We start from the raw sequence: 26,963 nt of genomic DNA, 5'->3' as shown, positions 1-26,963 counted from the left end.
GCTACCGCAAATAAACGGAAGTGACGATACACGTCGGTAGTGTATTTTTTTACGAAAAGAAAGAAGTTTAGGCTACAGACCATTAATGTCTTTTTACCATTGGTTCCGGTGTTAATTTCCCCAAGTTCAATGTGACACGGAGCTTCTACCTTGAGTTTAACCTAAATAAGATTATGCATCACTTAAATGTTATATGCATACACAAATAACTCTGAAATGTTATATAAGGATTACTACCATGCAGAGGAACGCAGTTTCCTATATACAAGTCAATGAGCTAAACATGGAACGAGTTTCCTACAAATGGTGGTCATCATACAGAGCTCGCAAAAATTATAGTTTAATTGTAAATAAAGTTACATTGATCATTCTATGTACCAATAAAAAGAATATGACTCTGCCATAAGCAGTTTACCTTTGCGGATTTGATGTGCATTTTCCATTGACATAACACAAGTGCACTACAAGTTGTGTAAAACTATTTTTGCAAACGTTTTAAAAGCTTATTTGTAGAAACAGTGGTGTGTAAAAAGAGCATTTACATCAATGTCATCCAAAAAAAAAACATATATATAGGACAGATATTTTTTCGATTGAAAAATCAAGCACTTTGCAATATTTTGCTCAGGCGCGTAGCTGAGGCCAAATTGAAGGGTAGGCAAAATTACGGTAGGGGGTCTGGGGCCGCTTAAGGCCCCCAGCAGGTCCAGGGGGCGAAGCCCCCCACCCCCCCCCCCCCCGAAGCTCCGCGGAGATAGCGTTTTAGAGCACCATTTATGCCTCTCCTGGATGTATTTTATCCAAAAAAATGGCAAAATTAAGTGCAGGCAAAAGCTTTTTCGCCTAACGGAAGCTACGCGCCTGTTGCTTCTGTGTCTCATGTTTTATTAAACAATGGTACAAGTCGCTGTGGCATATGAATAATACAATATTACTAGTTGTCAAATATTTAATAAGGACAGATATTGACATTTTGTATAAAAAATAATATATTAGAGAGAGACTTGCATGCACAGACACTTTTAAGCCGACAAGATTGTAGCTTTATGTTATTCAATACAAGATAAATATTTGGTTGGGTATATTCACCAGGAAGTGAAATGAAGATGATGACGCTTACTTGACCAGCAGAACCTTTGAAGAACTCGCAAATCTTTTTTGTGAATGTTTGACTCCACCACCATGAAGTTGTATGATGCTAATGTTCTTCACCTCTGCATATTTGGAAAGTATTAAATTAACAATACACCAAAAACAAGAACTACGGTTAGAACATAGCATTGTGCACAAAATGATATCCCCGTTTGGCTATGTAGACATAACCAGTACATTTTCTATTTTAAGTTTTATTTTAACCGATAAGATATCAAGATTTTTCCTTGGAAGTATCATTCTAATTTATTAAGTGACTTAGAATAGCTGTGGTAACAAAAATACTACTGGGTGAACGGTAACATGGGAGACAAGAAGGGCGGAAATACTGACGGACATTCTGATCACTATATTCCTCCTCGCGTTTTTAAAAGCAGGAAATATGATAATTGAAATCATTGGCAATGAGTTTTAACTTTGTTTACAACCATGTTTAAAAGTTCTGGGAATGTACTGTTCATGAAATGACCTTTATCCTCGAATTTATTCAGTTCACTTTGCAGACCATCGGCAACTTGCTGTTGCTCCACCCATGGGATGAATGGGTCATCTGTTGAACCGAACTGTACAATGAATTTCGAATTAGCTCTGATACTGTCCCAGTTCCATGGTCCGTCGTAGTAACCACTCTCTCGTTCATTGTCATCTCCGAGATCCGTCACGCAAGCCGATACCAGTATGATGCATTTAATAGCATCCGTCTCCGCAAACCGCATTGCAGCTTCCGCACCGGAACTGTGTCCGACTATAACTGTATTTTCATCGCAGCCCATCTCGTCGCGCATAAATGGCAACCATACGGTTTTCCGGGCTGTTACCGGGTCTGGCATATTACGCAAATCACATGCAATCCCTGAAACTTGATTTAATTTCTTGTATAACCACCCATACCAATTTGCATGGAACACGTCACCGCCACCATTGCCGGGTATAATAGCAACTTTAGTGGACATGATCTGCAAACAGAAAAATCACACTTTTCAATTCAAATACCGATCTATGCTGGTAGCAAAGGACGCCTATGTATATGTACATACATTTTGCTGAGACTGACTTGGTGATGCTGGTAGCAAAGGACGCCTATGTATATGTACATATATTTTGCTGAGACTGACTTGGTGATTGATGTGCTAGGAAACATGCAGAGTTATTTTTAGTCATATGATATATGATAGAAAATTTATTGTGGGTTGTTTCTATCATAATTTTAATCAAACAAAGACCACAAACTAAAGAAAAAAACAGAGTATCAACCCCTTCCAACGAACAATCTTCTATTGCCTTACAATGAAGTTTTTAAAGATTATTTGTCGTCTATTTATTTAAACGTAATATTATAAACAACAAATCTAATGCTATTTTTTATCGAAATTATGTGAAATAAAAGAGTTTTCTACTTATATAAATATATAATATCTACGGACGCTTATTTAGAGAGTGTTCTTGTTTTCAAATTGTTGAATTATCGACTTTAATGTTGGAATAAAAGTATTGACTTTTAAGTCGGAATTTTTTACTATAATGTCGGACTTGTCAATTTAATCAAAAGTATTTTATTCCATACCATGAAGAATGCGGAGCGAAATGATTTAATACGTGAACGTTTTAATATGAAGTTGGGAATTATAAATATTTACAGTATTTTATTTTTTCCAATATAAAATGTGTGTCCCCTTATACAAGTACTTCGTGGGCTCTAAGTCCGAGGGTGCACTGCACACCACACTCCTCAACTAAATTACGATTTTATATATCTTTATACCTTTGTCACCAAAGAAATATCAGGGAGTCTCACACAATATAAGCAAAACTCTTAACCCAACGGGTTATAATATGAGTATTTTTGTCATTTTTCAGTATAAGAGCACATATAAATCATCCTAGAATGAAAAAGTCAAATGATATCTGTAAAACTGGGAATTATTGTTTAGTCTGAAGTCTTATCTGTAGGTTGTATATTTACTCTTTGTGCTCATTTGAATTCTGAGATACTATATTTAATGACATTTAATGATACGTGTATATTATTGAAGAGTTTTGGGAAAATTAGCAAATGTTTCATACAAAGTATTATCATTACTGAATCCTTAAAACAACAATGCAAAGATTTATAGGCAGCAGAAATCTCCTTAAATCTACGCCTTTGTTCTAAATCTATAGAATGTGTTGTTTTGTTTTTGGTATGGCGAGTACCTTCATATAGGACAAATCAGTGTCTGAATTGATATTTCTTTACTGTTTGTTGTAAAATGACTAAGTAAGAAAAGGTAGAGATAAAAAATTATTTTATTTGTTCATTTGGGTATAAAAAAGTCACCTTAAACCATATTAATGCTTCAGTGGCTTCAGTTTATTCTTTGGTGACATGTTGATTCGTAAACTGGAGAAACTAGGATACCTGAAAGTAACATTGGAACCGATGGCGAGTGGGGAGGGAAGCGCGAGGGTTTATCTCAGCCATTCTCAGGCCACCTACTACGGCGAATTGGGAGGGGAAGCGCGAGGATTTATCTCAGGCCACCTACTATGGCGAGTGAGGAAGGTATGGCGAGTGGGGAGGGAAGCGCGATTGATTGATTGTTGGGGTTTTACGTCTGAGCAGAAATTTTTCAGCTATATTCAGACGATGAACATGAAATGGATGATAAAATGAACTTGAAATGAAAAATGGGATGGGACACAAGGATAATAGGGTCGACAAATTTTGATTGCCACAAAATAAAATGGGAGGGATGGGTAAGGTCGGGCAATTTAGCCTCCTGTGGCGGAGCGCAAAGGTTCCTACTCCTATCGAATACCACAGCAGGATTCTTTAACGTGCGAGGAACATGGCATCTTTCCCAACACGGTGCACCACTATGGTTTGCGGTCTGGTTTTCCGTATTGTAGCCTGACAACCCCAGCATGTAACACGCCAGGGGTACCCCATTCCACCACCTGGGGCACACATGAGGGAAGCGCGAGGGTTTATCTCAGGCCACCTACTATGGCGAGTGGGGAGGGAAGCGCGAGAGTTTATCTCAGGCAACCTACTATGGCGAACGGGGTGGGAAGCGCGAGGGTTTATCTCATGCCACCTACTATGGCGAGTGGGGCGGGAAGCGCGAGGGTTCATCTCAGGCCACCTACTATTACTGTTTCTGACCATGAGATTTTAGAGATTGATTTTTCATATTATCATAAGTTTATCTGCTGATATGTTCTGACTGCCAATTTTACCAACTTTGCCCAGTGGAAGTTTTATGCTGTCTGTTTGTATTACAATATACCAGAAACAATTAACCGTAATGGAAGCGCAGGTTTATCGTGATGTAAAACCTGGTTTGACCCACCATTTACATCGGAAATGTTTGTTTTAGGTCAGGACCATTGTGGTAGTTTCCAACTTTCCAAGTTTTTGTTCTTTGACTGTTCCTTTTGACTATTGCCTGTAGTTTATTAATTCAGTGATTTTGTAATTACCTTTCATGATAACAATAAAAAATTCACGGAAGAAAAAAATTCAGAAATCATATGACGTTAGTTAAAAATTGTACATATGTTTTACAACATCTCTAGATCTTGAACGCAGACCAGTTAGGAAGCACTGAAAACTGAACACATAAATACCTGTTTCTAAAACATTTCTTCAAATCAAACGCACCTTGTCTTAAAACCGACGAGCGCCGGAATCGGTTTTTGTAAATGTGATATAGAAGTAACTGGCAGTAAAATTAGAAGGCGTACTACCCAACCCAGACACATTATTCTGACGAGTACTAAGCATTCAGACATCACTCGAATCCCTTAATCTGATTTTCTTTTTTTTTGCATGTTCTTTAAAAAATGAAAAGAAAAATATATCTGTTCAAAAAGGATTTTCCCCTTTGACCCCATATAAGTTTAAAACGGCAAGAGCTAGCGACTAGACAATGAAAACAGACAAACACAACAAAGAACATGAACTAACAAAAATAACAGAAACAAAAGTAGTTGAGCAACTCGAACTCAACTAAACTCTTGGAGCATAGACCAAGTGCACTGGTAGGGTGAGCGTCCAGTGTTCTAGAAACACCCACCGAGTTGCACATAAAATGGCACGTCCATGGTAGAGAAGGATGAATGGAAAACTACGACATGGGGAACAAATCGGTCCTCGTGGTGCAAATAGATACACCTTAATGATCTGTGTTTAGTTCATGATGAAGACCGCAAAACTTTTGTAGTGATGACTTCAATTTTATAGCCAAATAATCCAGTAGTTTCAGCAAACTCTGGAACATACGAGTTATGATATAAATTCCATGCTTAGGTGCTGATGGGGTGCTGCCACAGATGAAAGGAAAGTTTACCATACGGAATGATAAATCATCGCATTTGTCGTATATTTTGGTCATGAGCTTTCCAAAAGTAGGATTCTTTGAAGACATTTAGTAATCCATATAGCGGAAAATGCATGAGAGCAAAGGATTTGGCTATAAACGATATATATTCTTTTGGTTAAGTTCAGCTAAAAAATCAGCTTCATAATAGTGGAGGGATATATCAGTGGGAAGCGGACCACAATTTGTTCCCATTGAAATGTCGACCGTCTGTTGAAAAACACGCTATTTATACTAGGTAGGGAATTTGTTTGTACATGAGGGGTGGGGTATTGATCAAAAGAAAATCTAAGGCAAATATACTGCGGAAGTAAAAATAATGAAATTTGTGATAAATAAACCTCTGGTCAAATCGAAGTCGATAATTCCAACTTTAAAGTTGAAAATGTAATAATACAAGCAGTAGCCCTAAACTTCCTTAATGTGATCATTACAAGATTATGCAGCGATGTACTTTATGTTCATCACTTAATTTCAAAAATATGAACGACAGTCGACCTGTGTCTATACAAACATCTACATGCATAAGAAAGGTAACGACAAATTTAATGATAAACTCTAAGCAATAGCCAATAGAAAGCTTAGCTAAGCGCAGCATGATAATACCACAGCCAGTTGAACTCAGAGTGTGGACACAATATTAGATTTTGACACACTAAATATAGGGACTTGCACTTCATTACGAGCAGAACAACTCATCTGGACACACTTTTGCACAATATTTTGAAATTCAATTTAAGTATAAATGTCTGCTTCGGGGTGCATTCACGGGTCACTTTGTACCTCATTAACCCAACAACAGTAAATGATTGGGTGTTTTGGTTGTTTATGGCCCCTTTGTGGCCCTTATTCTTACTTGGCTGAAGTCACAGTCCCCTAAATCAAACACAGTCTTCCCTTTGTGGTATGGCACATTGTGATACAATTTCAAAAAGATTTATTCACAAATAGTCAACATATTGTCTGGACATCAGGAAAATGCATGTTTCTGGCCCCCTTTTTGCCCCTAATTTCTGAAAAGTTAAAGTCTTTAACCCAAAAATCAATCCAAGTCTGACCATTGTGGTATAGAATATTGTTAGACAATTTCATATATAGACATTTCTATGCTTTCATTGGAGTTATATAGTTAAATTCCATTAAATGCTTGTTTTAGGTCCTTTCTGGCTCCTAATTCTACAACGGATGGGGTTATAGCTCCAAAAAATGAATACCAATATTCCTTTTGTAGTTTGGAACCTTGTCATTAAATTTTACAAAGATCAACCAACTACTCAAGTTATTGCACGAAATCAAGTGTCTATGAACGACGACGACGACAGCGCTATACCAATATACGACCGCATTTGTTTTTTGCGGTCGTATAAAAAGAAAAGTCCCTTTAACAAATGGCAATATCATGGTCCTGACTTGATAGACATTTCCGATTGAAAGGTGGGTTAAAGTAGGTTTTATAGCGCGTTAAACTTCCCGCTCCATTATGGTTAATCATTTTTGGCAAAAAAATGTGTTGGTAAAATCACACGAAAGCGAAAAGTCGAAAACTAGCCTTGAGAATGAAAAAAAAGCCTTGAAAACTCAGTTTACACAGTCAATCTCATCAAAGAAAAATCAAGGGAAACATGCAAGATTCAGAGTATTTTCCGGGTAAAGACTAGGCATGGAAAATAGACATACAACAAAGAAAATGAGCTCAACTAACATGTATAGATTAAATGAGCTCCCCCGACTCCACTTAAAACAGGGAGCATGAACCAGGTAGACCGGTAGGGTAATTATCCTAAAAACACCTGTCACGTTCGGGTAGACGAAAGAGGATATAAGTATACATTATTATATTTATACGAAAAAGCTCACCTGCTTCCTAGATCAGGGAGTGTATATTAAATAAATGTAGATGTAATATAAAGTTCATGACCTGTTGCATGTTGAAATATTTTTTTCAGCATATAAATGTATATAAAATAATAATTGGCATGTACAATTTCTTGGCCTTTTCACACAGTTTACGTCATGATTTGCGCGGGAACTCGTAGTGTATTGACCGTGTGAAAATAGTATGACGTGTCGTTCTGTAGTATTTTGACCCCGCCCACACGGTTTACCGACTTCGTTTTGTTCCTACTTTCGTTTCATCTTTTATTTAAGATATTTTCACAAATGTATTTCTCAATCCCAAATGAAAACATACCTCTTTGACTCGAATTCTATAAATGCTGTTTAGTAAAGGTTTTCGAAGATTTGTTCATCCCACGTGGTTCTTTGTTTCAATGAATTTTGCATTACGAAGACGTAATCACGCAGTGCCTTCTGGGATAGCTTAGACGGGCACTCATGGCCGCCATGATGGATTTTTAGAAAAAATTGTGCAAAATGATTTTATTTTGTGGTTTATGATACTTATTTTGAGACAATAACTGTGTCTTAGGGTTTGAAAATGTTTATTGTAACATTTTAATTTTCTCAATGTGTTCTAATGACTGATTAACAGCGTGTAAGGCTTTCAAATAGAAAGCTCTACGTGGACCGTAGCTCATTAGCATAAACGAGGTCACCACGATGAGCAAGGTATCGTTTCGGGCTCGGGCGCTGGACGCCACGAAGCCCATGCCTGTTTATAGGGCTGAAGAGATTCCAGATCTGCCAGATTTTGCAAATATAAACAGATCGGTACCTGCTATGCCAACAGGAATGGAGAAAGAGGAAGAAACGGTACGGGTTTTGTTATTGGTTACGTGGCCCATCCGACAGTCGCCATCTTGGATTTGTGGAAACAGGAATATTACCCTGTTTCGTCCTGACTTTCCTCATTTGAATTAACTAGTTTAACGAATTGGGAAAGATTTGTTACATTATTATTTCGTATACCAGATCCTGTCTTAATTATCTCTATTTCCATTAAAACATTCTATATTTAGTATCACGTGGTTCTATTTTCGTTTTGTGTACTTTCGGTTCGTCTTTCATGACGAGTATGAGCAAGTACTCATGACGAGCTTACTTAACAAAAGCTATTGATTATGAAACTGTCAAACATGTATGAATAGCTTTAATTTAACCTTAGCCAGTCCCCACTTCAGACCAGGACTCTTTAATATTTCACTAACACAGTTTTGGCCTTTCAATATACTACATCTCTAATGTTACATCAGGTGCACTTTCCATTTGATCTACAAAGACCCTAGACTTTCAATCCTTAAAAGGGTATTTGAACTCTTGGATGTATTCTGTCTTAAAAAATAACTTCCAAGAAATGAAGAGAAGTTGTGATCTTAAACTGGAATTTGTCGAAAAAAATATATTTAAAGTACACCTAAAACATTGGTTTGTTACTCACTCATTTAATGTGCATGTTTTATGCTGGTTTTATGTAGAAGGAAGATACATGTATGCTTTGTTGATGGCAGTAGCAGATATAATGTGTCTGTGCTTCTACATGTATATCTACTTTCTGTTGTTTAATGCAGAATACTTAAAAGTAGGTTAGTAGCAGGGCCTAATTTAAAGGAGAAATATGCAACAATTCTATTTGTTTGTGTAGACTTCTCCCATTTGTCTTTTAGAGTGAGAAGTTCTTGTAATAGATCATTACATAGACAATAATGTCAATATTGTCTTTTTTCAAACAGAATTTACCAAACTTCTCTCTGTCGGCATTGTGTAGGTTAGGTCCTGTAATAAGTTTTATTTTTCTTTTATTTTTGGCCTGTTGTTGGACCAGTTCTTATCATAAGGTATAGGGGAATATTATTTATTCATTATACATTGTATTTGGTGGTATTCTGCAGTGTTTAATATTAAAATTGAATGGGGTAATTAAAATATGAAAAATTCTTCAGAAAATAACAGGACAGTTATTCATTAGACAGCATCTTCTATCTATACAACCCACACAGCCATGAATAAATTTTGCACCATGTTTGTTATAATACATTTACATTATAAAAAAAAAACAACATTCAAATAAGTCATAAATTTGTTTCATAATTTCCTACAAAACCTGACTTATTATTATGACAGTTGCAACACAGTTAACACATGAGTGATACTGCTAAACACAAAAAAAAGTAGTAAGATATAGTTGTATACACAATATGAATTTGCAAAACAAATAGATATTATTACTCCAGCTGAGTAAATTCTTGTTACATGGATGACTAAAGTGAAAGTATCATACAAGGTTTATTGATGGCTTTGGAAAATGTTTGCAGTAGAATATGACTATATATAAAAACACTGAATGATGAATTGTTGTGATAATGAATCCTGCAGATATGATATGTTCTTGCATTCAATACTACAATTCAGTTTAATATACTTATCAGCCTATTTATTCACTTCAGGCAGTGTTGTAACGGTATCCTTTATTTCATCTTCAGGAGCACCATCTTCAAAGAGCCCTCTCAGCCCAGCAGGTGTATGGGACGGCTGAAGCTCTTGTTATTCCTATTCCTGAAGTTGACACTATCAATGAAGAATATGACCGTCTGTACAAAGGAGACTTCAAAACACAAAAACAGTACATCCATATTCAAGGTAAAACTTCAGTGGACGAAAAAAAACCAAAATGATGCTTGTTTTGGATACGGACCAACAGACTTGAACAAAAACATTACTTCAAATATCTTCAAACTAGAATTATTGTTTTTTTTTTAGTGAGGCCAAACAAAAAAAATAAGTGTGTTTCCGGTTTCCCAACCGACCCTTTTTTTTTCAAGGTGAATTGCCGACCGTAGCATCTTTTTTGGAAATTTCTGAATTACTCTGATCTCGTTCTGGCAACCATTCCTCATTTCTCATTTTTATACATAGATAGCACTGGGCTTTGCCAGTGTTTACCTGAATAATCCAGTCGTTAAATTACATTCCATGCGATCACTCCATTGAAACAGATACGGAGATAGGACTGAATTATTAGGGTTATGCCAAAGTCCCAATTTGCGATTTTAATTTGATCTGGCGACAAAAATAACCTGTTGGCGATTTTCTTGACACCTAGGTTTTGTATGTTAAAACTGATAGAAAGTTTGACAGCAACAGATATTCTCTCCAATTAAACAGCTGTGTTGACACCAGGTCAGAGTTGAATGACAGTAACCAATTTATGACTGAAGCCAATCAAATGTAATTAGACAAATTGATCTCACAATATCATCATGGGAGATGTCAATCAGATGTAAATATATTTTTGAGCCAATCAAAACTCATCATCTGGTCAAAGGTAAACACAATCATGGCCATGTGCATGTGGCTACATACAGGCTTCACAGACCTTTTAAACCATATGATGATACATTCAGAATCAGATTTACCTTCTAACAGAATATATTAAATCCAATTAACAATGATTATCCCATCAGGAAGTGTCTGATGGAAGAATTGATAAAGTTTGGTTTGTTTGTTGGGGTTTAACGTCCGAGCAGCAATATTTCAGCTATATTCAGATGATGAACATGAAATTGATGATAAAATGAACATGAAATGAAAAAGGGATGGGACACAAGTACAGTGGGGTCGACAAATTTTGATTGCCACTGGAAATAGGGAGAGGTGGGTAGGGTCGGGCAATTTAGCCTCCTGTGGCGGAGCCTATGGTTCCTACTCCGGGAGAATACCACAGTAGGGTTCTTTAACGTGCAAGGAAAGTGGCATCTTTCCCAACACGGTGCACCACTATGGTTTGCGGTCAGGTTCGCCGTATTATAGCCTGACAACCCCAGCATGTAACACGCCAGGGGTACCCCATTCAACCACCTGGGCACACATCCCAGTTGCTCTGTGGGCAAAGCGCCATATCCCCCGGCTAGGGTTTTGAGCACTATTTAGTCGCCTTTTACGACAAGCTTAGTGTTGCTGCAGGCCTATTCTTTTAACACCCGGACCTGCACGGGGCAAGAATTGATAAAAGAATGGATGACATTTATTTACACTTTTTTGGCGGGAAAATCGGTAAACAACAAGAATAGGGATGCCCAAAATCTAATTACGGAAATACTAACAGCATTAAGTAATAGTGATTCAGAAATCGAGTAAGAGTACAAGAGATATTTTTAAAGGGACATATTTTATGGTCCATGGTAGTTTGCTAGAAATTTTATCACTTGAAAAAATAATCCAGTTTGTTGAACATTTATAGACAAAAAATCAAATCATTATTTAATATTTAAGATAAATTTAATGAGACCACAAAGAATAAGGGTCAACATGTCTATATGTGCATAGTAATATAAAGGCCTTGCTAGAAATAAACCACCTGTTTCTGAAGTTGTACTTCATTATTTTGCATATAAAAAGTGACTAATGGTTTTAGATCCTGACTAAGACTGGAGCTAAATACCAGCTTTATACATGCATCAAGAGTGAATCTGAGGTACATGTATGTCATGAATGAAGATGTTATTTTGTTGAATTGACAAAGACAAGTGGACTAACTGCTGTCATATCTTAAAAAAAAAATTGTGGCACCCATTTTGGCTCTTTTTTTTGGAAATTGGCAAAAAATATGGCAGCTGGCGATAGAATTTTGGACGCCAGAGCAGCCCTTTTAATATCGCCCAACATGGCGGTGCACATGTTGCAGGCCACATCCAATCTACAAGTCACAAGTCTATTCGCATTAAAATTCCTTAAATGTAGCCTCATGGATAAAAGAAAGAAATCATGGTTGTATATAAAAACTGCTGGTTTACACTATGTATCACATACATCACCAATTACATGTATATCATAATTCATCTACCCTATTTATGAAATTTTGAAGTTATCCAAATTTAAAAATATTGAGTACTACTTGTATTCAATCAATATTTTGATTATGATCTTCCTACAAATTTGATTTTAATGCTGCTGATGAGAGATTACTCCTTTAACACATGTACAGCATATCAAAATTTACAATGTATAAAACTGGTAGTATTTGTATTAAAACATACAGTGGCTATTTTTCATTTAATAAAAAAAAACCTACCTACTTACCCTATTTTTTTCAGACATGAACCAGGAAACACGTATAATTTTTTTTTTTTGGTCAGATAAATAAATCTTTTGCCTAGGTGGTAAATGTAATTGTTTTGGAGGCCATTGTTAAATCTTGCGATTTGTTATTTCTATTCAATTCACCTTTGCCTAAAATTGAATTTCTAAATTTTTGCTTGTCACAATGAAGGCTGAGATTTTCTTAGTAAATAGTAGTAGAACAGCCATCGATAAAGCTGTTTAGTTAAAGGTGCATTATGGATATTGAATCCAGCTATGAATCTATCAACCATATCTGACTATACATGTATTTCTAGTTCCCTGAATGATTTGAAATTTGAAAAAATTGAATTTATGAAAAATCTTTGTTCAAGTTTCTGTTTCTTAAAGCTTTTAAAAATGAATAATAAAATCTAAATATCATCGCCTCATTTTGCAAGTTGTAGGGTTTATTAACAAAATATTTGTTAAGGAAGTTCATAAAAATGTAAAGCACAAATTACAGAAGAAAAGAGGTACATGTGTATTATAAAGACTAAGACAAAAAGTGATAAAACCGATACTGTCCTAGATGGAGATGATGTGTTTTGTAATCATTTGACTTAACAGAGCATAATAAAATGTTTCTGTTTATCTTTATTGTACTAAAAATGAAACTGTTATTGTTGAGTTCATTTGTAGTTAGAAATCCTTTCCACAATGTTTATAATTATAAAACAGGTCACCTACAGGCGTCTGATACAATGGAAACTTATGCACGATGCAGCAGATTGTTAAGAACTTTTTCTAGTATTTATTTGGGGGTAAAAAATGATAATACTCGGCTAGGCTTCTTAATTTTATGTTGGGCTTCGAAGATTCCCTGACTTCGTAACCCAGCTGGCTTTTGGAGAAAAAAGTAAAGCTTATTCCCTGACTTGGTTGAAATATTAATGGCAAGGTAACATACATGTATGATGCAACTATTTGAGAATAAGCATTTTATATAAAATCTAGCCAGAATTAGTAGCTCCTACAAATGTTGACAGCATTCTGAAATGGCAGTAACTTGATGGAGATTCTTTTTTTAGCATGTGGAATGGAACAAGAAATTCCTGATTATGATATGGATAGTGAAGATGAAGGATGGGTTGACCAACAAAGTAAGAAAATGGAAATCTCTCCTCTTAAGTTTGAAGAAATGATGGACAGACTTGAAAAGGGTAGTGGACAACAGGTAAAATCCGTATTAATACCTACATGTTTACCTTTACAAAGTTTCTTTTTGTATTTTTAACTCGTACAGATTTTCAGTGTGAAGTAGGCAATGGGGACTGCAGTGACAGATATAATGCACAGGAATGACTAAGAGTATTCGAGAAATGAATCTGGATAAGATGTTAAGCCATCCTGTAGAAGGATATTAATCTATATCCATTAATCTAGATGCGTAAGGCCTAAATTAAAATATTGATTATTTGCTATAACCCAACCAACCTTCAGAAATCCATGCAACTGACAAAATTTAATTGGTCCTAAATCTCAGAAATTTTATTTTAAAATGAATATTGTTCATGATCCAGAAAGTTTGAAAGTTCGTCTTGTGTGTAGAATACATTCTATTGACAGTGTTTATTACATTTTTTTCAAAATACATTCTACTCAATGTTGATTTATACTTTGTATAGTCATGGCATTTTTGTTAGATCTGAATTTTTTATTTCTTTTTTTGTTTGTTTTTGCAGACATGAATTTTTCCCGCTTTTTAGCGTAATTCTGTTATTTTAAATCCTGATGTTACAGTTGTGATGTTTTTTTTTACTGTTAATTTACTTCCTATTTTGTCAATTTCTGCTTTGTTTGTTGACCTCATAAAATCATCTCTGTTTTAAATGATTTGACATTGTAGTCAATGTTCATGTTACCATTGTGAAAATCAGAATATAAAATGCTTTTTTTTAAAATTTGTCTTCTGATTAAATGTATACACAACATTTCTCAATGCCGATAAAATATTTTCCCTACCAACCTACCCACCACTCTCAAGGTATAGTCGGGTTATAGCAGACAAACTATTTTAAGGCTGGCCTATTCCTAGAAATTTTACAGGAGTAATGGTACCTATGCACTCTAACTTCTTTTTGCATATGCGGGGACATACAGAGTTACTTGTTTACTGTTGAAATATTGTTCTGTTAAGCTTTAATTGCAATCCTGTTCTGGAATCTTATCAGTGAAGTATTTTTATCAAATCAAATGCATTAAAGATATTTACCATTACAGTTTATTGAAGTATGCATATTCTTTTATTAATTTTTTGTAATGTTTATTTTAATCTTTTTTCATTTTTACAGGTTGTTACGCTGCAGGAAGCAAAGCTTTTACTGAAAGAAGATGATGATCTCATTATAGCTGTGTATGATTATTGGCTAAACAAACGTTTACGCTTGGTAAGCCTTATAGTACATCATACACTCTTGTATCTTGCTTCTTTGTCACTGGCTGTGGATAACTTCAGGTTTGTACACTCCAAAAGAAACTTCAAACATGGGAAACTTGATGTGCATTGTATTTTATTCTCATCAGTCACTAAAATCTTGAATTGCAGGGTATTCTTGAGATAAGTGTACATTTTTATGCATACTAACAAGCAGTTATTCAGCTAGACTGAAATTTCTTGATTTATTATAATTGTTTTTAGGAAGCAAGTAGGCATTACTTCTAGCACTGGGGCTCAGCAGAATCACAGGCATGTGCATGTTATACAGAGAGACCAGTATCATAGTGAAAAAAAGGGAAAAAATTCTATTCTACTTAGAATGTTCTTTCTTCTACCCTTCAAGTTCCAAATTTCAAATTGAAAGTTTCTTTTCCAGGCTCACCCCTTAATTTTACAAGTTAAAACAGAGAAAAGAGATGGGTCAACTACCAATAATCCTTATGTAGCTTTCAGGAGAAGAACAGAAAAGATGCAGACGAGAAAGGTTTGTAAGGCTTATCATTCATGGCAAGTCATGGAGGACTGTCTGTTATGCAAAAGTAATTTTGTTCCAGCAGAATTTCATGTGCTTGAGCGATGGCAAGTGAGAAAGATATCAAAATTCAGATTTTGGTCACAGGAGTCAGAGAATTTCACCAAGTATATTTCCCGTATTTGTGTTGTCTGCTGGTCAGAATATTTCTCAGTTATCTTTCTTTGACCAGTCTATTTCCAAGTTCATGTTTCTAATTACTTAATAATGCTGATTTAATCCTCATGGTATTTATGACTGCATATGAACAATTTAAATTTTCCATTTTAGAATCGAAAGAATGATGAAACATCTTATGAAAAAATGTTGAAACTTCGTAGAGATCTGAACAGAGCTGTGTAAGTATGCATTTATGGATTTGTTCAAAGTGACTGGTATATTTTTTTTAGATCGAAATGGCAGCAAAACACGAAAGTAAAATACATGTATAATATTAAATGTGTGATGTCAATTGAAGGAATGACGTTTCATAGCTCATGACAGCTTACTCCTTCCGCAACTTCATAATTATTTACCGTATTTTCTGGACTATTAGTCGATATTTATTTTTTTCAAGAAATGGCCAGCCTCCACTTATCGTCCACTTTAACTTACATAAGGATTTTTCAAGAAAAAATGTTCATCTACAATGCATTTCATTGGATTTGTTGAGTTCATTTTTTATTGCTTTCATTCATAATTTTGGGTAAACTGCTATCAAATAAAGCCGTCACTCAAAGATTATTGATCAGTGCCTCTATCCTTTATGAATGAATACAAAGATATTAATAAAAACTTTAAAATATATAAACAAACTCCAGAAGATATGATAACAGTACTCTTTTTACTGGCGAGACATTATCGAGTGTTCTGGATTATCGGTCCTTTAATATGCAAATTTATACCCATTTTCTGTATGTCGTTACACATTTGCACATAGCTGAAATCAAAATTAGTTAAAGTGTTAAATAAAGATATGAATGAATGAATTTCAACTCAAGATTTGAGAGACTCCTTTTTGGCCTTGAAAGATGATGATGGCCTTGAAGTAATAAATTTACATTTAGGGAATTAATTTCTTGCAGTAATGTGTCTGGAAGTATAAAATGTGTTAAATATTTTCATTTTAATCCTCTTCAAGTTAATTTATCCATCCTATTATTAATGTTTCACCTTTTATAAATAGGAATTGAAGAGCAGTGATTTTATCCAAGTAAAATTGGCGGGAAAATTCTAATTGCTAAAAGTTTTTAAACATCTTGTGTTAAGGAAATTATTTTTTTAAGCTTTGAAATGGAACAAAATTTGTTAATGTGTGTGAAGTTGCATCAGTAGTATAGATATAATTATTAAAAAAGGACAGTTCTTAATAGTATTTAAAATGCAATGTATGATCACAGTTTTATTTAACATCATATAATCTTTGAAATTTTGTTCATGCTACAATTTTCACAATTCATGCTGCAATTTTCACAAGAATCAAAAACCGCCGGTGCTATCAGCACTTCGATTTTTTTTTTCATTGCTACTCCTCTCTAACTACTGAATAGAATTAGGTGAAAGTTGATATGTAGTGTGGATACAATATGTGGTTTGGCACATTACATATATTAGAAAATTTTTATCCCTTAAATTGTGTTGGAATATTTGCCCCTAATTACGGTTTTCTGAATCAACTTGTCATTCGTACTGCTTCCAAATTAAAGAACAGAATTTCATGAAACTTGGTATGTAGTTAGGACAGAATATGTAATTGTGCAAATTAGCTGAAAAGTTTGATTCCTCAGATTTTGTTGGAGTCCACCTAAGTTTATGAAACATTTTTTAGTGAAACTCTTCCATAATATAGTCAGAGGTGGCCAAATTTGTTTAATTTGCATCATCGATTTACAAATTCTTAACCTTAAACCAGTTCCTCCTTAAATGTTCGGATGTGGGGTATGTGAACACTCTATGGGCTATTCCAAAAGAGTGTAGTGGGAGGCAAGAACACCCATGGCACTCGGGGGTACCACCAACACATCAAAATTAAGATTTAATGCACTTGTATGAAAGGGAAAATTCAAATTTTACCCCCCACCAACACATTAATAAATCGACTGCTTTCCACCTCAGAGACATTCTGGAATAGCCCTAAGTTCTTTCATTATAACCTATCTAAATTTTGGTGTTGATTGAATATATCTTTTCTTGCAGCACATTATTAGAAATGATTAAACGAAGGGAGAAAACCAAGAAGGAAATGGTTCAACTGACTATTGAGGTTATGGACAAGAGGTATGATTGTGGTATTGATAAGGTTTTAACTTCTATTTATTACTTTTATATCTTGTTTATTAACACTTTTCCTGCATTCATTAACCAAGTTAGATTATGAGTCTTTAATTGAAATTTTGGAGTCTGTTTTATTTTTGTTATTTTTGCGGTAAGACCCGCAACCGGTAAATTCAACTGTCTTGAATATTTTTTGGAGGTATATTATAATATGACAAGAGTAAGAAACTCACTCAAATTCTAGCCAGTCCTGAGTGCAATTTTTCAATGCATTTACCATATGGCTATATATTTCTAACTCTGAATATGATTTGGGGAATGTCACATTCAAAACTTCACAAAAACATATTGATTACAGTAACTGTAATACAAAGATCGTGCAGAAATTCCCAGTTTACAGTATTGATATTGGTAAAAAATAAAAAAGAGTAGAATGGTGATTTATTGTTAGCAACTTGGATAGAAAAAAAGTGACTGAGACTTCAGAAAGTTGGAAATTGTTAGGAAGAAAGTGTCTCAACAAAAATTATGATTGATAAGAAGAAAGTCAGACAGGAGACTCAAAATAGTGGACAAAATGATTAATCCTGTTTTTCATGTATTTGTAAATTAGAAGTTGCATATCAACTTTGGTCTAAATTTGTTTTAAATTATTATCACAGGTACGCTGCTGAAGATTTTGAGGGCAAAATGTTAGAGGAAGCAGAAGCCTTGCGTCACAAAATGCCATCATTTTTGTCCCCATACACTTATGGTGGTGTTTGGAGTCAAGTAAGTTACCCGAGTTTTTTTAATTTTGAATCAGTGAATAGTTATGTTTTATATTTTGATAATGAACTTACCATTTTTTTTCATAATTCAGTCATACTTCAATCCAATCTTTTAAACAAAGATAAAAAATTAGGTGTTTGGTTCATTTATTAGAATGGCAAAAACAGTCCTGGAAAAAAAGAACATCTGTCTTGCATTAAGTTTGAATCATTCTATCAGAGTAAAGTAGATCTCCTTTCACTGTTTTGTGATGACTTAAACATTTAAATATGAGTTCGAACACTCACTTATAAATTAATGATTTTTGTAATGTTTTAGGATGAAATGGTAGTTAAGAAGAAAAGAGAATACAGAAAGCGTAAACATAAACAGTCCATATCATCACATCAAAGAGAGCATAATGTTACAAGTGTTCAACCTACTCATCATTTTACTGATATTGATGTGTTACCACCAGACTTCAGTTCTGAAGATGAAGCTCTTTCACCTGTAAGAGTTAAATATCAAATGATCAAATTTGATTGCTTTCCTAGAAAATGAAAATGCCTCAATGGTTTCTTTCCTCAAGTGTAAGAAGTTGTTGGTTTTATCCATGGCTAGGTCATATCAGAGACAGAAATTATTTTCCAAGCAGCTGGAGTGACAACTTGTTGGCTCTGTCAGAATAATGTGTCTATTACTTCTGTGTATTAACACATGATCACACTTTCTTTTCCCAATATTTTTCCAGGCAATTTTGAACTACAATTAATCAATCCAAGAAGAAGATTTGTTGAAATACTATGTAAAGTTTTAAGCAGATTCTGTCATTTGAATGTACATTTTTATGGTTTACAAACATATTTATAATATTACATGGTGTTGATAGGTAATTTCACGTTCCGTTTTTTGCTAATTGTCTAGTGTAAAAAATTTATATTTACAGTAAAAAAAATTGCCAAAAACTGCACTCCAAAAATTTGTCTTTGTAAATTAAGTAGTAAAAATGAAAATCAGTTTGCAAGATTCAAGGGGGTTTCGTTATTCTTACATATAAAAATTGCAGTGCTTACTTTATTTATTTTGTCATTTTCTTCTGAAGTCCTTTTTATCAAAATCCTATAATTTATTTTGTCAAAATTGTTTGCATACTTACTGGATGTAAAAATATCAGTCATTTTTTTTCAAAGATCACAGAGACAATTTTTGCTATACATGTATTTTTCATTTCTCTGGCTCATACTTGTGTTATTTGCTTTTCATGAGCTTTTACTGAACTAAAAATTAAAACCTTATGTTAATTTGATCCTTGCATGTTACATTTTGGATGAAGGTATCTATAGATGAGCTCTGTATTTCAGGGAATGTCACTTTCTGATCATGAGGAAGAGAATGATCCAGATGGACAGTTTGCATTCAGAAGGAAAAAAAATTGCCATTATCAAGCTGTAAGTCAGTCATGCATTATGAAACTTGAATATGACAAACATGCATATACATGTCCTACAAAAAAGGATGTCTATTTTTCGAATTCTAAATTAACGGCAATTAGTCATCAAACATAACGTACACCTTAAATTTTTTATGCAGTATCCACCTTTTTGAAAATTAGTGTATTAAATGTGGATATTTATACATGTATGTATATTCAGAATAGTAGTAATCACAAACTTGATTGCTAACCTTAAACTTTTAAATTAATGGTTCATAGCTTTAACTACAAAATCTTATTATTTCAGCCTATTTTGGAACGACTTGGGAACTGGCCTTGGTTTAGTTCTGATGATGGTGGAATGGGAGAGAAAAAATACCGATACAACCTCACATCTTTGTCGCATCCGTCTCGATGTATAGGATTTGCAAGGAGGAGATTGGGAAGAGGGGGAAGGTATTAATTCTAGTCAAAACATTACAACTTCTATTTAGTTTTCTGAAATCCAATATATAGAAGACCAATGCTGAGTCAATTGGGTTAATAACAGTTCTGCTTACACAAATACTGTCATATTAAAAAAATATTGTGTGCATTTTTTAGGCCTAAAAAAATTATTATGTTTCTGGTCACCTATCAACCCTCCTTCAGACCCCATACCCAAAAGTTTTTATTTGTGATTTTGAAAAAGAAAAATTTAAAAAGCCTGCCAGCTGATATACAGAAAAAAAAACCAAGGAAATAAAGCCTAAGATTTTTTTCTATGAATTAAGTCTATTGCATGTTTAATCTTTGCAGATTTGGTTTTTATTGTATTCTGAGTTTGGTGTCATTTCATAATTTAAAACAAAAAAAAAAATATTTTAAATCCGTACCTACCAATCCAACAAAATTTTAGAGAGGGTGATCAGAAAACACTACATATTTTTTGGGGGCGTTATTATGACTTAGTCATTGTTGGCAACAACACAATTCGAATTTGTATATTATTGAGAAAATCTGACTTAAGTAAATGCTGAAAATCCAATAGTGCAAAGTTAAATTCTTGTAATTACAACCAATTTGCTTTTTTCACAGTCAAAAAAACATCATATCAATTATTTCAAATTAATCTAACATGAAATTAAATTGAAGTTCAATTACTCTTCTCTGGTTTTTGGTACATGCATTTATGGAAAAGCATTTTCCATTAACTATTTTTTTTTTATCAAAATATAATCATTTTGTCTAGATATTAAGTATTTTTAATATTGTATGCTAATAATGTTTTTTTAGTATGCTAATAGGTATTTTGATCATTAAGTTGTGCTTAATTATGACAAGTGACTAAATGCATTTTCTGTATGAATAGCATAAGTGCCAAAAGGGTTCAAGACTTTCCTTGTGCCTTAACTTGTCTTATCAAATTATGCTTTGTTTTTCAGAGTTCTATTTGATAGAGCTTTCTCAGAATGGGATGATTCACTGCATAGATCAAACAAATCATTATCATTAATGGAAGATTATAACTCATATATCAGGGAAAAGAAAATGTAAGTGGTGGATATTAAAACAAGTTGTTTAAAAATATCTTTTATGGATTAAGTACCCAATCTCATTAAACAGCACCATTTTTTATTTACAGCAAAAAGGGGAATAATGAATAAGTGAACTATAGCCTCATTTAAAAGGTAAAAAGGAACTACATTCAAATAAAGTATAAACAAAACGTAAAAAAAAATTAAGGGGATTGAGCCCCACATTTTATTTATACTTTATTTATATGTAGTTCCTTTTAACTTTTTACATGTGGCTATTGTTCACTAATTCATTATTCTTATTTAAATTTAATTTGAGCTGCTTCACAACATTTATAACTTTTTTATTTCAACCCTTTTCTCTCAAGTTCATTTAGAGCTGAATGAACAATTTTCGATTTCCCTGCTGCTATCTTTTCTGTGTGATCAGGTAGGCTGGTTTGATAGAAAATTTGTTTTGTTCAAATTTTTTATACAAGATATATACTTGATATTTTTTCCACCCAACAGATCATACTTTCGTCCACATTCACCAACAGATGAAGACCATAACTTTAGAGATAGATCTGTACGAAGTTCTCCAACAGAGGAATTCAATATGGAGAGTTTTCAGTCTCACAAGGAACAACTTCTCCAAATGCAGCGTGATCAAGAAGAACAATTATTGAAACAGACCACTTGTGAATTTGAAACTGCAGGGTGCTCTGGATTAGATCAGTCATTTTCTTCACAGCCAACATCACGGTTTATGTTAGACTCGGCTAGTGCTAAATTTGCTGTATCAGCAGTAATGAATACCACACAAGTTCAGACCAAGAAAACTGGTGCTATTTCATCTTTACTCTCATCAACATCTTCGTCATTGGCATCGTCATCTTCATTATCGAAACCTGTATCGTTAAACTCAGCTACGTTGACTAATGGACCAATCACTGACAGTAAACCCACAGGGCTTTCAACTTCACCAGCAGCTACGGTTCTACAGCTGAATTTTCCGTTAACTAATAATAACAAGAATTCGTCCAACCATAACTTGGTCTCTACAACAACAGCAACAAGTCTTTCATCAGTGCTCACTCAGTCGTTTTTACCTGTACAGACAATCAGTAAAACAGGGCAGTCAACTAACCATGTCAAAATTACTCCATCCACCTTCCCTCACAAGATTGGGAAGTAAGTTTAAATACATACCATTGAGTTCAATGATTTGGTTTTGAATTTTTATAAGTGCCCTACAAGCAGGTTTGGGAAGAAATTAGGTTCATTATGTGAGTCTTGGCCAAGCTATAAACAATGATGTGGAATTTTTTATGATTTTATGATTTTTTAATGGTTTTGCATATGGGAACAGCCTACATTAGAGAAAGCTATGGTTACAAAGCATTTTGTATGGGCATGGCATTAATATAATTTGTGAATTGATTTGTTGTCCTCAAAGTGTCTTCAGTTCACTTCTATGACGGACAGTTAACCTGTTTTTCAAAAGCAATTATACATTTTTTGGCTAGTTTTATGTTCTTACGGTTATGTTAGTCCCAAAATAGTTACATGTATGTTGAGTATTACAATAAAATGCAGGGTATGACATTAACATTATATAAATCTTGTCCAATCAGGCAAGTTGATGAAAATTCTCCTTGCCGAAATTGAAATCTAGGTTGTTGGAAATTGAACAAGATTTGTTTTAACTTTTACCTGTCCAAATGAGTTTTACTCACCTCTGTTAATATGACAACCTTAAATGTCATACCCCTTTTTTTTGGCTTAGTAAAGTTGTTTTTGCATAAAAAAAGATTTTAAACCTGAAGAGTAATATCATAATGAAGAATGATGTAGGAAGTTGATTCCTTCTTCTTGGTTATTATCATCTTTATAACTGGCATTTAAAAACTTTTTTTTGAAGGACAACCTAATTAATTTGTTTGTTTTTTTTTTCTTTTTACATTTGGATACCGTTTTATTTATAGGTCCAGTATAGAAGAAGGGAAACTTAGCAGTATCATCAACCCAGACAAAATAGTAGCCATGGATGTGACATGAAATGATGAATTAGTGACGAGGTTTCCCCGCCATAGACTTTGTCATCTTCACTGACAGACAAAGCAAAGGACAGAGCGGAAGAATGATTCCTGATTATCTGTTATTGTTGATCAAAAATTAGCTCTCCTTTAGTTGATATTTTTATCTAGACACAGCTTAAAAGGTTTTTACAGAGTTTTTCTAAGGCAATGCTGAGCATTAGAAGGAAGATCTTTAATACTAGTAAAATAACAACTTATGCCAATAACATAGTATCTAAGGCTGAGGAAAAAAATAAAATATTAAAAAAAATGTATTTGACCAGAAAGCTTACCATGGGGAGTCAATATGAGAATTTAGGGACCTTGATTCTTATTGAACCTTTCTTCTTAGTGCTTTTTTGCATTCTAAGTTGATAGTGCTGATATCCAAATTAAAAAGGAAAAACAGAAGGTTTTGTTTGTGTTAAGATTTAACATGAGTTACCAATGATAGTGTGGGACCCATATTACATTCCTAACCAGTAGTCATCAATTCACTTATCTAATTCAATACTTTTATATGAAAGTTACCAATGTCATAATTTGTATGTTTAAATCTTAGACTTGGTTTCTCATTTCATCAAGTTCTATTAAGTTCAAAATGAAGTAGAAATAATGAGATATGCAGAGTTCATTTGCCACCTTTAATATTGTGTGACATTTACTTACCTATTGCTTCCAAAATCAGACGAAAAGAAGTATACTATTTCATAGAATTTCTAAACAGTTCAATGTATGGTTAAAAATTTTATTCATGTTTTACTTGAGGATGATAAAACGGTATTATGTAACTATTTTATCTCACACAAGACACATGATTTTGTCTATACTTTATTATCTTAGTTATTTTTAATATGAGTGTGGTAATGCATGAAGTATTTCATATACTTGGGCCAAATAAAAAAATATGTGTTTCCTATTACACATTTGAAAAAAAAATAGGATTGGTAGGTTGGGATTTTTTTTACATTGAGTCTAGGTAGAAACATACCAACTTAAACCATTATTACTGAAGAATGACACTAGAAACTTAAGGGTACACTATCTTCCCCTTTCGATAATGGGGTGGATAAGGTAATAGGAAATGCACTACTGTTTTTTGTTGTTTTTTTTTATTTGGCCTTCGGGTTAGTTTTGTGCTCCTTGTATATTCTCATACTTCACTACAGTGTTCAGCACTATAAAGGGAACAATATTTTTGTGCAATTATTTATTACTACCATGTGTAATGTGCAATGTTGATGTGTATGTATGTCAGTTGACTGTGTGCTACTATATGAGACTGTTTTCAACAAACTGTGACAATTCTAAAATCTTTTTGTCTGTACATTATATATAGAAACTAAATTCAATTGTGCTTATAAATCAAACTCCTTTTTTTGTTTAATATTTTTATTTGATAATGAATTAGCATCAGTGTTGAAAAAAATATCCAATAATTGTGTGACTGTGTTATTTTTAACACAACAATTATGTCATGATATTGATATTTACAATGTAGGTTTAAGGTAGTGTCTAAATTTAGAATTATACACTTAATTGTTAACATGTCATTCCTTACACTTTTTGGATTCATGTGTTTGTAGTAAATGAATAACACAATTATGATAATCTGTTTCACAAAAAAAGTCAGAAGTGTTAAATTAATTACATGTATAAATAGTGATGTAACTAATTTTCCTTCAACAACATTTTGTGATATTGACTACAGATTTGGAAGCCCTTTATAGGCTGACAGCACCTTTTTTTTATGCCAGTACTGTTTGGATTGCAGTTTCTATGGTTATGGTTTACTCAATATAGTTGAGATGTCCATCTAGAATGCTTACATATTTGTTACTTTTTTATGATTTTCTAATATAATCAGTATAAAGCAAAATCTACCTCATCTTTAACGCATCAAATACTTTGTGAAATCCTTCCTATGTTTGTGTCACCTCACTGTATGTAGCATGTTGGATTTAAAGATTCAAGTTAAACAACTTTCTTGTAGAAATTTATTCAAATATTCTGATTTTGTTTAGCTGAGAAGCTGTATTCAGAAAACTAATTCATTTTTGGTCTTGTAATAAAATATCTTGAATTTGAGTGACCAGTCAGCACATTTCTAAAGAAGCTAGTTGTTAAGGTTAAATTTTGTTGTAAGAAATTGAGGAAAAACATTATTTTTTCTCCCATTTTTCATGTCTAATAAATATTGATGATTAGAGGTGTTTTAACAACTGATAATATTATTTGGGTTAAAGCAAGATTTTGTATTGAAATTGTATGTTTCTATTGAATTGAAATAGATCATATCCTACATTGTTCTCAAAATGGGGAATTGTGTTTGATATATAAAAGCAACATTGATAGGTCCCACATGTTGATGAATGTAGAGTTACTTCCCTTGATATGACTTCCTGTGCTGTAGATAATGTAAGATGTGTTCAGCTGTGATAGTCCACAATAAACGTGGCAGTAAACATGAGTGTTTTCTTGTGGTATTTGACTTTTTGAAACAAAAAACTTCCATGGTCCATTCACAACAAGAGATAAAGCCTGAAAATGATACACCTTATGGTTTTCATGGCAATCCAAAGGCATCTAACCTAAACATCATGAAATAATCTAAAAGATGTTTTTTTTTTAAAAATAAACAAAAACTACCTACTGTTAGAAGCAAATTCTGTAAAGATTTTTCCAGAAAAGCTGAGTAATTCTATAGGGCAAACTACATTATAGAATGCTGAAAACTTAAATCACGTTTATGTCATATGCTAACCAAACATAAACTAAAACTGGAAGAGAGAAAGAGAAATAGACAATTTGGAGTTTAGAAAGCAGCTGCCCACATATCAGCAAAGCCAAACAGTGAATTTAGCTCTCATGTTGTATAAATAAATGTTCAATCACTGAAAAGGATGTTTTAACACCCATGTTGTTTCATTGTAAACATCAGATGAGGCGATTGACAAAAAATTAAAATTGCATTAATTTTAGTCGGGAATAAAAATATTGGGATTTTTTTTTACATCAAGTCAAGTCACCAATTTCTACAAACAAGAATGTCTCAAATGACTTAAACTTTAAGAGCACTTCAAAAGTCTCCATTTGATAGAAGCTGTATGATGGCTCCTAATTGGAGTTGGTCCCCTTAGAAGATATATGCTGATTTTTATGGTTTTTAGCAGTAACTGAAAACTGGAATAGATAGCAGAATTCTGTTAATTGTTGAAACAATCCTATGACAAGGCATACTTACCAGTAATTCCTCAAAAAGTCTAGCTATTGCCCTTTGAAGATAATAGATGACAGATTTTGTGGTATTAAGCATTAACTAGAAAACCATTTCAGATAGATGTAAACTTTCAATTATTGAAAAAATTCATTAAGGCTTCTGTAGTACTTGACTTAATCCGCTTCATCCCTTGGGGGACATAGGGCTACCGCTGGCTTTCATCTCCTATCTT

At 33.7% G+C, this 26,963-nt stretch overlaps 2 protein-coding genes across 2 annotated transcripts; one reads left to right on the top strand and one right to left on the bottom strand.

The window, feature by feature from the left end:
• Positions 1-931: 931 nt before the first annotated feature.
• Positions 932-7,819, bottom strand: LOC148611275 (serine hydrolase RBBP9-like). Its single transcript, XM_088591675.1, has 2 exons — positions 7,705-7,819; positions 932-2,108 (listed from the first exon to the last, which is right to left on the bottom strand). The coding sequence occupies exon 2, from the start codon at positions 2,103-2,105 to the stop codon at positions 1,548-1,550; it is 558 nt and encodes a 185-aa protein (XP_088447801.1). The 5' UTR covers positions 2,106-2,108; positions 7,705-7,819; the 3' UTR covers positions 932-1,547.
• Positions 7,813-25,976, top strand: LOC148611274 (enhancer of polycomb homolog 1-like). Its single transcript, XM_088591674.1, has 14 exons — positions 7,813-8,225; positions 9,893-10,049; positions 13,559-13,704; positions 14,822-14,917; positions 15,344-15,451; positions 15,770-15,837; positions 17,675-17,755; positions 18,415-18,523; positions 18,842-19,012; positions 19,864-19,950; positions 20,242-20,390; positions 21,359-21,466; positions 21,962-22,624; positions 23,419-25,976. Exons 1-14 carry the CDS (start codon positions 8,073-8,075, stop codon positions 23,489-23,491), a joined length of 2,169 nt encoding a protein of 722 aa, XP_088447800.1. The 5' UTR covers positions 7,813-8,072; the 3' UTR covers positions 23,492-25,976.
• The last annotated feature ends 987 nt before the right edge of the window (positions 25,977-26,963 follow it).

Source organism: Perna viridis, chromosome 7 (assembly GCF_037379345.1).
Source record: "Perna viridis isolate PV_CMFRI_1.1 ecotype Kerala chromosome 7, ASM3737934v1, whole genome shotgun sequence".
NCBI lineage: Eukaryota > Metazoa > Mollusca > Bivalvia > Mytilida > Mytilidae > Perna > Perna viridis.
This window is presented reverse-complemented; position numbering and strand designations above follow the sequence as displayed.